The sequence below is a fragment of the Pavona decussata genome, unplaced genomic scaffold, assembly GCF_977016875.1.
Source record: "Pavona decussata unplaced genomic scaffold, jaPavDecu1.1 SCAFFOLD_288, whole genome shotgun sequence".
Lineage (NCBI taxonomy): Eukaryota > Metazoa > Cnidaria > Anthozoa > Scleractinia > Agariciidae > Pavona > Pavona decussata.
Window position 1 is genome coordinate 50,003 of NW_028145688.1, and position 11,257 is coordinate 61,259.

At 34.5% G+C, this 11,257-nt stretch overlaps 1 protein-coding gene across 1 annotated transcript; it reads right to left on the minus strand.

The window, feature by feature from the left end:
- Window positions 1-7,796: 7,796 nt before the first annotated feature.
- Window positions 7,797-10,350, minus strand: LOC146455019 (uncharacterized). Its single transcript, XM_085094815.1, has 7 exons — window positions 10,266-10,350; window positions 9,978-10,144; window positions 9,300-9,441; window positions 8,963-9,126; window positions 8,769-8,848; window positions 8,300-8,510; window positions 7,797-8,045 (listed from the first exon to the last, which is right to left on the minus strand). Exons 1-7 carry the CDS (start codon window positions 10,348-10,350, stop codon window positions 7,797-7,799), a joined length of 1,098 nt encoding a protein of 365 aa, XP_084950941.1.
- Between the last annotated feature and the right edge of the window lie 907 nt (window positions 10,351-11,257).

Below are 11,257 nucleotides of genomic sequence, written 5' to 3' on the forward strand. Positions count from 1 at the left end.
TTAACAAACTTGAAAAAAAAAATCGATCTCCCAAAATCTTGTTACCTTGGAAAGTTTCAAGTCACCTGACCAATCAATTATTATCAAATCGTTGCCAGATAAAGTTTGGAAAAGTCGCAAAGTTCAGTGGTGTTTGCTTTTATTTATAAAAAGTTACTAATAGTTGAATTCAACACGGGCACTTTGACAACTTCCCCTTCTCACCCCGCCCCCACCCCCCTCGGCTGAATAGGGCTAATAGAAGACAAAGGGAGCATGTTTATTTCGCTTCAGAAATTTTGGATTAATTTTTCTTTACAAATAATGCTTCTGAGCAACGTGTTTGTCTTTGACTTTCAGAAATTTTCCCGGAATAATTTCCGATGGATTTTTTTTACAAAGAATAACTGGGTAAATGGGCTAAGACTATGCAAATATGATGACTTCCATTTCAGTAACGATTAGCGATTTTTTTAAATCAATGTCAGAATATTATGGCTAATTTATTTGGCAAGCTTTGACAAAGAGCGAGATAGTACTGTCGTATTGAGGAATGTAACAAATTATTCCAAATTATGGCGATTTTCAATCTTAATTAATGATCCAAAAGCGTGTTTTAACTTACTGCTTTTCAGGCTTTTTTTTAACGAGAGGTGTACTTAAGCAAAAATAATTGGCAAGAATATAATGGTTTCTTAGAACAAAAAAAAATACAATTTTATTGTGAGGAATAATAGAATTATAACAGGCAGAAGTTTCTAAACAATGTTCAGCAATTCTTGTTCGCCCACAAAGATGAATGCAGTTGAATTGTTCTCATAAACAAGAAACATTTCTGACTTGTTTCATACGAATATGACGAAACTGTTCGTGTATTATTGAACTTTTGATCATTCCTTTTTTACGCTGAGGCCAGAAGAACTTTGTTTTGGATATTTGAATGAGGGCGTTTGGTCTGGAAATTCGTCTTAAAATTTACACTGTAGTGCGATCACTCGCAGCGAAACAATGCAATGAAATAAAGCGGAGAAAATTTCTTAATAGTTAACAAATACTCTGGACTTGTTCAATCGATTTAAGAAGAATTTTTCAGTCTTGAAGAGGTAAAAAGCCTTTGGTTAAGGAGATCAACAGTAATAATGTAAGGTAGACATGCTTTCTATAGTACTCGACATAACCGGTCGGTTCAATTTTATTAAAGTCCGAGGCATGAAGAAGGTTCGCCATCTTACAGTTGAAATTCGCCCAAAGATGTTCCAGCCAATTCAGAGCTCGTAATTGATTTTATTCGTCTAGTGCCTGTTTTATGCGTCTTGGATTTTTCTTACGCAAAAAAACATAAGTTTCATTTGAGCCGAAATCTCTCTCTACAGAGAAAATCGATACATTTTACTGCGATTGGCCTCTTACAAATGCCTGAAAAATTTAATGTTGGGTTTTTGAAGTAAAAGAATCTTCACCAGCATTGACTTTTTTTTACAAATATGCCCAAAAAGCACAAAAATAAATCATTAAAATAAACGAAAATTAAAGAAAACAAACTATCTAGAAAATTATGTTTAGAAATATAAAACGATTTATGATTTGAGAAAAAAAAAAAGTAAAATTCGCCGGATGAATCGGGGCTTGAACTCCAAGCCCCTCGAAGCAACTTAAATTTAACGACGGCAGATATAAGGTCGTCGTTCTATAGATTGAGGCGTTGCTTAACCGCAAGACCACCGAGGTATTGCATGATAAATGATGGTCAAAATTCGCTAGAAATACTGAGGTTGTGGGTCCTATTGTTTTCAACGAACCATTATCATTAATTAGCCATGTTTTATTGATTAGTTCGTGCAGCTTAAATTCCTTGTAACCATGGTAGCATCGCGTGCGTATTCTACATAATAACAAGCAACCAGTTTTAAAAACAATGACAGCTGGAAAAAGATTTTGCAAAGATTATATTGAGAATGATTTTCTCAGAATTAAGGATTGTTTCGTTCCAGATTTGACTGAAACAAAAGAGTTATGGCAATTTCTTGGGAAAAAAGATCGATTAGATCGCTAGTTTTTCATTTTTTTTTTTTTTGTAAAAGCTTGTAACTGATGAATTTCACTCTACGCGAAACACATAATTCAAGCCACCATATGCTTTTGTTATATGATGGTTCCAATTTGAGTAAAGAAAGAAGCATATAATTGTAAACAAAATAGACTTAAACCGTGAAGAGTTGCGTCCGGAAGCGAATGTCAGTTTGATTTGTCAAAATAAACCGAGCGTTGTCTTGATTTACCACTCCATTTCTGAACTGATATCAAACGAAATGTAAGAGGGATGTTTATGTAGCAACCTGGGTATAATTAATGTAGATTTTCTTGTCTTTCAGTTGTTAATCTCAAGTTGGATTAAACCCAAGGCAAGGATCAAGAAGAAAGCGCCAGCAAGCAAGGGAGGAACTCAAGGTTACAATTGAACACAAGAGAGAATGAACATTGAAATTTTCTGGACACGTTTAAGGTATAAAATTTATTTGATTCAGCTCGATCGGTGCTCAACATGAAGTTCCACTTTCAAAATACAAGCTTTGAAATGAAGTTAAAGTTCTGGTAAAAAAATTCAACAAACAAATTGAATTTTTTATCTTAACTAAGTTTCCACTAAAAGCACCGCCTAGTATTTTAGATTTTTATTACCTGACTGCCAACAAGGTTTGGATGAAGACACGTTTGGCTTGAAGATGGTTCAGTTTTAGGCGGAGTAATAAGTTTTAAAAGTGCTATCATTTTTGGATTGGAACTTGGGTTCAGTACTCGAACGATAGGTAGTCGGGATCTCGATCTCATTAGTGCACGATACAAAATCTCACACTAATACAGCAGAGGATTCATTGTTTCTTTTAGACGTCTTTAATTTTGATGAAAATTCTCTAACTGGAATCCTCTCTAAATGATTGTTTGTAAGTTTGAGATGCAAAATTTTACTCGAAAACATGGGATTTCTGATACATTATTTTAAGTGGGAAATATTTAGAACATTATTGAAGTTCAGTTTCTTGAAATTCCTTCAGTTTTTCGAATCTAAACTTTCTCAACAGTTTAAATACTTCACATAGCAGTGGTACAGTTTTGAAGGCGCACCAAAATATTGTCAGTAGAAACATGTGAGCTTGTATCGTGCACTTATCATTTTCTTCGGTTTAATTTCGGCAATTCGTAGACCTTTTTCTAGTCAGTCATTTTCAAAGAGTTCAAACATGGCTCGAATGTACCGTTTGTGTGGAAATCAAAGTCTTTGTACACATTTGGCTCAACGTTTTACCAAAAAAACTCTCTAGAAAAAAATTCTACAGTAAATCCTTATATCAGTCCGTTCAATTCAAAACTTGAAAATGTTTTCATTTGATTTCCACACAAACTCAATTCACACCATGTTTCTACTCTTAAAAACAACTGATCGACTGCTTCGATTTGTCAAACAAATTTCGTGAATGTTTCAAAGAAGTTTCGTGAATGTTTGAAAAACAACTTCAGGACTCAGTCGGTATTGTATTTCAAAGATACTTTATTTAATGCTGAAGTTTTCGTTCTCAAAACTAAACTTAGCTGCAGTTAATATTTTTCTTGACGCTTTCATTTTCCCAACAAGCTTAGTTAGAATTTTTCGTTTTTGACTTCAGTAATTCGTCTCACAATATTGTCAACAAAAATAGTTTATTCACTTTATTATTACTACTTTGTATATTGTTAACAATAACTTGTAATTTAAATCAATTAGTCAATAAAGAATTTTTAACTTAACTATCTCATTGTTCTTCTTTAATTGTCTTGATTACAATAAATAATAAATGAAAAAAAAAAACTCGCGCTTTTAAAAGGGGCCTGGTAACTAATTATTTTGTAGGCTATCTCTTTTACTTTTTTTGGCCTAGGAGAGGTTGCCGAGAAGAAAAAAAAGTCCTGCGCTTTTAACACGGGTCAAGCACAAAATCAAAACAATATCTTGACTTTTGAAGGGCTAAATCCGTCTTAAACCTGCACGGATTTTTCCCGCCAAAAGACTTAGAATTTTTTTGACTCAGTACAAGAATGCCCACATCAAAAGCACAGAACTTTTTTTTCTCAGTAAAGGCAATCAAACATAGACAAAATATTTTAAAAGAAATAGCCTACAAAATACTAGTTTTCAAGCCCCCTTTAAAGCGCGTTTTTCTTTAACCCATTTCAAAAGCAAACACTTATTTTCTCAACTGAAAGAAGTACCAACAAATTTTAATTCTTTCAATTTGACTTTAAAACTTTGGAGCAAGAAACTCTTTCTTTCACATAGAATCCAAACGTTTCTCAATTGAATACTGAAATCATTTTAAACCAAGAAAAATGCGCTTTCTGGAGTAAAACTACATGTTTCAGGGCCCGGTTTTAATTAAAGTAAAACGAAGCTTGTCCCGGGTTAACGCAGCTTTAAATTCAAACTTTGTCCAGCAGTTTTGGACTTTGCTTACAAATAAATGCAAACCTTACTTATTTATTCGAATTTCATTAGACCTCCTTGCTGTACAATCCGATATTTTTGACACAAAATGAAATTTGATGGCAGATTATATTTGTAAACTTTGAAATCTTACGAAATGCCAAATTTTGAAACTTCAGATACCGGGTACAAGATTATTCTGTCGAGAGTTGACAAATTTAGCCGAGCTCAAACGGTGAATAATAACCTTTGTACTTCTTCTTTGTAAATATATATTTGACACTACCGACAAATGCATGAAAATATGAACTGCGATAACACGCATTATAGCTGATCTCTACCACTCAATTTCAGAAGCCGAATCTTCTACCTTGATAGTTTTCAATTTGTTAATCTTCAGATTTGAAATTTTACGAAAATTATTGTCGTCGGATTTTGTTTGTTTGTTTGTTTGTTTTTTAAACATTTATTTCGCGCAGTTTTCCTTCCTTTTTCAAAATTGTGGCGAATTGTACAGCGTAATGGTCTAAACTTAACCAGCATTAACCGTCTTTCAAGCACAGGTTACTATTCTCTTCTTGTGGCCAGCTGCGCTATTAAATGTCTGTGTGTGTCGGCTATTAAATTAGCAAAGGCAATTTTTTACAGAAAATTTATCTGCATTTCCTTTGTTGATTCGAAGCTTACGAAAGTGGTTTTACAACTTGAAATTTTCGAAAACCGAACAAAACGGCTAAGCTCAAAATGATGTTTATAGTTCTGAGAGTTTGTTCATGTTTGTTTTGTTTTGTTTCAAAGCCCTAAGTATCGCCTTAAGAAACGGTAAATTTATAACCGACACAACCATTTAAAACCACAGTCCACTACACAAACAGAGGACGGTAAACCTGTGGCTCAACTAACCAGGCCCTATACATACAAACCCTAACACCTTTCACTTCAACGTCAAAAATTCGTCTAAACGCGATTTCGATCAGAAAGAGTGTATACTGTTCTAAATAATTCGAGGAAAATGCTGGAAAATCTTCGTTTCTGTCCTAACAAACTGCCAATGGCTTTGTTTCAGCTGAAGATATCCTGTAACATTGTTCTGTCGTTTGTGTGAGAATATTTACGTTACTTCTCTCATCAGTTTTTTCCTGTTTCTCAGTCACGGTTTGCTTTTGTTTCTCTAGTTCGTTTGAATATAGTCGTAGTTAACTTGTTTCTCTATGGTTTTGAGCTATTTTGTCATCTTCTGGTCAGTAGCACTCATTTAAATCGTTAAACTTTTCGATCCTTTCCCATGGTTTATTTGGTCCTTTTTTCTCTCCCTTTTTGTTCTTCTTTTGGTAAGTACTTTTTTCATTTCCTTTGCCTTTATAAAATGTTTGAATTTATGAATTACTTTTCGTCTCTGATCCATAATTTAATTTGCTGTCCTTTTCCTTGCCAGGTTTCTCCATCTTTCTGTTTTTGGCTACTGCTTTCATCATTGCTGTTTGTCAGTCATATTTTTCTTCCGTTTCTCCCTATGGTCTGGTCTTGTTTGTTCACACTTGTTCGGTCTATTTAAATGTATTCCTTTGCTTACGTTTGTCTATATTTATGCTCTCGTTTTCCTGTCAAAATTTGTCTTCAGTCTCCTCAAAACGTTTCTCTGTTTTCCTGTTTTTGTTTATCTTTCATGTTTACTGTTTATCAGTCTGTTCCGTTTTTCTTTTAATTGTCTGTTCTGTTCTGCTCTTATTTTCACTCTAGCTTAACATTATTAATAATTTCCCTAATTTTTATGCTCGTTTTTCTGTTCCCGTTTCTCAGTGACTTAAGTTTTGCTTTCTTGTTATTATTTTGCATCCATGTTTCCTTTTTGCAGTTCTTTGTTTTCGTCCTAGTTTTTTAATTATACATCTTTGTACGATCTAAAATAATGTTTTCACTTTTTTCTCTACCATTTTTCTATTTTTCTGTCATTTCATATTCCCAATTTCTAATTAGTTTTTCTTTATAATCCTTCTGTCGTTTTCTGTCCTTTTTTGTCCACCTTATACTTCTTTTCTCCCATTTTAAATGTTCTTATTACCTTATAATTTTCCTCTCGTTTTGTAATATTGTTTTGCTTTTTCAGTAGTTTTGCATTTAGAGCTTTTTTTCAGTATTCACTGTTTTTTATTATCTTACTTTATTTTTCAGTTACTATCTTTGTCGCGATTTTGTCTTGTTTTTCTTTGTTTAAAGGTTTTTTTGTTTTGTTTCTTATCGGTCATGTTTGTTTATACATTCACGTCAACAGTTTTCTGTCTTTTGTTATCCTGCTTTGGTTTCCCGTCGTAACGATTGTTTCTACGTTGCTCTGTCACGGTTTGAAATAGTTTTTCTCTGTTGGTTTTTCAGCCATGAATTTCTGTTGTGTCTGTATAGTTTTTCCGACAGGTAAATGCATAGATTTGTTTAACGTTTTTCTCTTATAATGCAATAGCATTTTTGCCCAATTTGCGAAAATTTAGATCATCGCGGAAATGAAAGGCATTTAAGAGCGACCATATATAAACATAATTAAACCTATAAATCTTACAAGAAGGTCTGATTGCATTTAAACAAGTAGTACATAAACGCAAGACGATAAAGAAGCACTTAGGAACGAGGAATTTTGAAAGAAATCACGAATTTTTGACAGATCGCGTCAAAGCGTTCCCTTAAATAGAGGGTATGACCCGTTTGTGGATGCTAGAAGCTGCTGAGTATTATCTGCGGTACTATTTCTCATGCCGTAAAAGGTGGTTCTATCTTTCAAATCTGTGGATGAAATCCTAACGCGTGTACATTCAAATTAAAGCTACTGAGCAATACTTTCCTTTGATGCTGTTTGACATGTTACAAGATGGTACCAACTTCTGAGTCCATGGATGAAATCCTAAAGTGTGACCATTTAAATGTAAGCTACTGAGCAGTATTATCCTGTGGTGCTGTTTATTATGCTGTACTGGGTGGTGGTCTGTGGATGAAATCTCCCTAGTGTGAGCATTCGAATGAAAGCTAATAATCAGCACTTTCTTGTGGTGCTGTTTTAAAAGCTGTACAAGGGTGGTTCTTGTTTTTGTGTCTGCGGATGAAACCTTAAATGTCATATTCAAATGAAAACTATTGAGCAGTACTTTCCTGTGGTACTGTTTATTATGGTGTAAAATTTGGTTCTGCACATGAAATCCCAACGCGTGATTGTTCAAACGAACGATATTGAGCAGTTCTTTCTAGTGATATTGTTCATTGTCAGATGAAAAGTGGTGCGAACTTTCGAGTCTTTGAATAAAATAATCCATACTGAAATCTGAGTACCACTGTTTTAATTATGCTGTACTAGGCAGTTTTTGTTTGAACAGAATCATAAAATATTACTTACAATCCAGAGTTTCCTGGTCTTGTCAACCTTTTCTGCAGGCAAAATCTTTTCGAAGTGATCTGGCAGCTTTCTCAGAAGAACCCTTTCCTCACCCCCTAGCAAGGAAGTCCACTCCCACTTGTCATTCACTTTATATACCCTCAGACTGATACCAAGAGAACGTACTATTGACAGGAAGTTGTTTAGGTGTTCTTCTGTCTTCCTATTTCCAGGTCTGCTGTGATTGTCATCCTGTCAAAAAAAAAATCAAAATAAGTATTGAAGTGGTTTAGTTCCATTTCTTGAAAGTTGTTTTTGTGAGTGTTTCTCTGTGAGATCACCTAATTATGCTGTAGCAATATTATATGAGTACCATGGTGCACAAATAATTATTTGAAGTCCCAGAACAAGGTTTGCCTGTGTAATTATTATTAAATCCCATTTTCTGTACAGGTGTTATTTTTCATCAAAACTGTTGAAGTTATGTGCATAATAATATTACTTACTGTATCCCATTTCAGAATATCAAAAATGAGGCCCTCTTCCAACCTGTCTGTGATTCTTAGCATTAGATGAAGCTCATCTAGGACAACATTTCGAAGTGGAATTTTAAACATTGGAGATGAATGACATCCTGGCTGTCTGGACCATGCATCATCTAGAGTTCTGGCTAGTGCTGCTCCAAGAAAATAGTCACAGGAGTGTGACATGTTGCACCTGGAAACCAAAATAAAAAAAAATCAAAACAGATGTCATCATTATTATCAACGTCAAACTGAAAACAGGTATGGGAGTTAATAATGTGACCAGGAAGGCACGAAACTGTTTGTTTCCTTACGATTGCTCACAGCTATGCTATTAATTTAAATATATAGAAGAAATGTACATCACCAACTTCTCATTTTTATGAAGTTTGCACCAAATGCAATTGTCAAGAAAATATGATAATTTACAGCCTTGGTGTTTTTGACCTACCTCTCACTTTTATGAATCTTGCACCAAATACAGCTATTATTTGATGTGGCTCCTTTCATTCCCATGACAATCAGCAAAAACTGGAACAAAAATTAGGGATGAAACGGTTAGGGTGACAAATCATTCAGCCATAATGTGTTCTAGGAGTGAAAGATTTATAGGTTTACTGGTTTTTAATAATTTTAATAATTTACCTTGTAGTCACCTCCCAAATAGAAGTCAACCTCAACTGTTTTGCCATCAACGGTTATCTCCCCATCATTGACCAAGCTGTTCACATCATTGATGACATTTGTCAGGGACTCCTTCAGCACCTCGTATTCTTCTTTGCCTTTCACGACAGCGATGGTGTGGTTGCCTGTGAGAACAGATTTTGATTGCATTTAATATACAATCATATAATAAACATAACGTGGAAAATAACATGGCTGTCTCACTGGCAACCAGGAATTAAAGGTAAGGATAGCTTGTCATGCATTGAGAACTTGAAACTAACTGATACTAGACAAATTAGAATAACCAAAGCCACACCTGTACTTGACAAGCAATTGTGTCCATCTCCTATCAGTGCAAAGGAACAGACAAATAGGTTGCTGCTATGAGACATTCTTGTCCCATCTCCTGCTATTTTGACCTTGACTTTCTCGTCTGATGCAACTGTCTTATTTTTCAGCTGTAAAAACAATATTAGAATCCTTAGTAACATGGAGTAAAATCTATGTGTTTGTGTTTTTGCTCATCAGCAGTATATTCTTTATTCCAGTATTTCAGTTTATTCCACAATGCTAAACTCAATTTTATCTGTCTCCATTCATCAGTTCCAAGCTATTAATTCTTTTTGTCATATTTTAGTGACTTGATAGTACAAGGCAGAGTATTAGGATATCCCTACCAAAGGTTAAATTAAACTATCGGAGATGGTCTTTCCTTTCAGTGCCAAGAAAATGTTTATTCAACTCCTTTTAAACATAAAAAATGCTGAAAGCATACAGACTTAATGCTCCCTGGCAAGGCATTTTTTCTTATTGTGAAATTTATATTGTATTTTTTCTATTTGTATTTTAGGTTTTTTGAACAATTTTATTTTCTTAATGCAAAGTATATTTTTAAGATGCAGCTGAATGGACCAACCTGTTTAAATAAAGTTTTTACTTACTTACTCTTTTCTGAGACCTGATGTCATTTTGAAGCTACGCTATTAACACTTACACTTTGTCGAATTTCATTTTCCAGGAGCAACTTCAGGGGAAGTTCTGCGCCTTGGGACTGCCCTGGAGTTTTCTTGACCTCCCACTTACTGTCCGAACTTTTGGCACAGCTTTCTAACAGGTATGTCCTAGGAAGACTGGGCTGAGCTTTAGATAGCTCATGGTAACCTTGTGAATTGAAAAATGAGAATACTTAGTTGAAATATTTTTGCAGACTTATTAACCAACCTATTTACAGCATCTAACATCAAATTGTAAGCAAAGAACATTAACCTAAAATATTTATTACCTTCCAGTGAAATAGAAAAGCGATCCATGATGAAAAGAATTGTCGTGATCTTTTCCTTTTCATCATCGTCAATTAAGGCTTGCATAGTGCTCTGTGTTCTGACGTGAAGAACAAGTATCAGACCTTTAATGAATTGTCCTGTTATAAGTATCCACACAATCATTTAAGTGCTTTCAAAAAGTAATGCCTATGATTATTTTTGTACCTCTGATGCACCTTACTGTGCAATTCACTCAATCAATACTTCAGTCAATCATTAAGACTAGGGAGAGCCTAGCTTAATGGCCTAATTTTCAAATCCTACATTCGTAGGTAAAGGGTTGGTTCTTATTTGTTTATATATGAAAGGGTACTTACATGTTCTCACAGGCTGACTGGGTGTTGTTAAAGATGTATTACCATGCATCCCCACCATTAGCTGTACTTGTGGCACCTAATGTAGAATTTAAAAATTTTTAGGTTGACAAGGGATGCAACATTTGATCTCTAGTGAGATGTCCAGCTTGTATTATTTTAAATGGATACCCCTCTCATCCTATACGGTTTTTCTTGTGCTACTGAACATAAACGGCAATATTCCTCTCCAATGTCATTTCTGAAAAATTTGCATGTATTTTTGTGGTGGCTGTTACCTGAATTAAAGTTGATCGTGAGAGGGCGTCCAGAAGGATCCTCCATACTCAGGGATTTCAGACCGAGGCCATAGGTTTCTCCAAACCACAGTGCTTTCTGGGCTTTTTCCCTAGAAAGAAATGAAACATGGTTAAGACTTTATTGCTACAAATAGTTCATATCATAACTTAGCTTGAATTCACACATGTAAGTGAGTCTTTTTAGTCGTCCATTTTCCACTACACAGCTTCTTTCGTTTCTTGACTGTCGAAGGACTAAAATTGAATGAATGTATTTATTCTGGATACACCGGTGAATATCACCTGGCTAAAATCTAAAATGTATGTGTATGTATGTTTGTATGTCTCTCTTGCTGTATA

Coding starts and splice junctions, on each gene's coding strand:
- LOC146455019 (XM_085094815.1), bottom strand. CDS start 10,350: ATGCAAGCCTTAATTGACGATGATGAAAAGGAAAAGATCACGACAATT. Junction 8,849..8,962: donor ATTTGGGAGGTGACTACAAG/GTAAATTATTAA, acceptor TTTTTGTTCCAG/TTTTTGCTGATTGTCATGGG. Junction 8,046..8,299: donor ATATTCTGAAATGGGATACA/GTAAGTAATATT, acceptor TTTTTTTGACAG/GATGACAATCACAGCAGACC.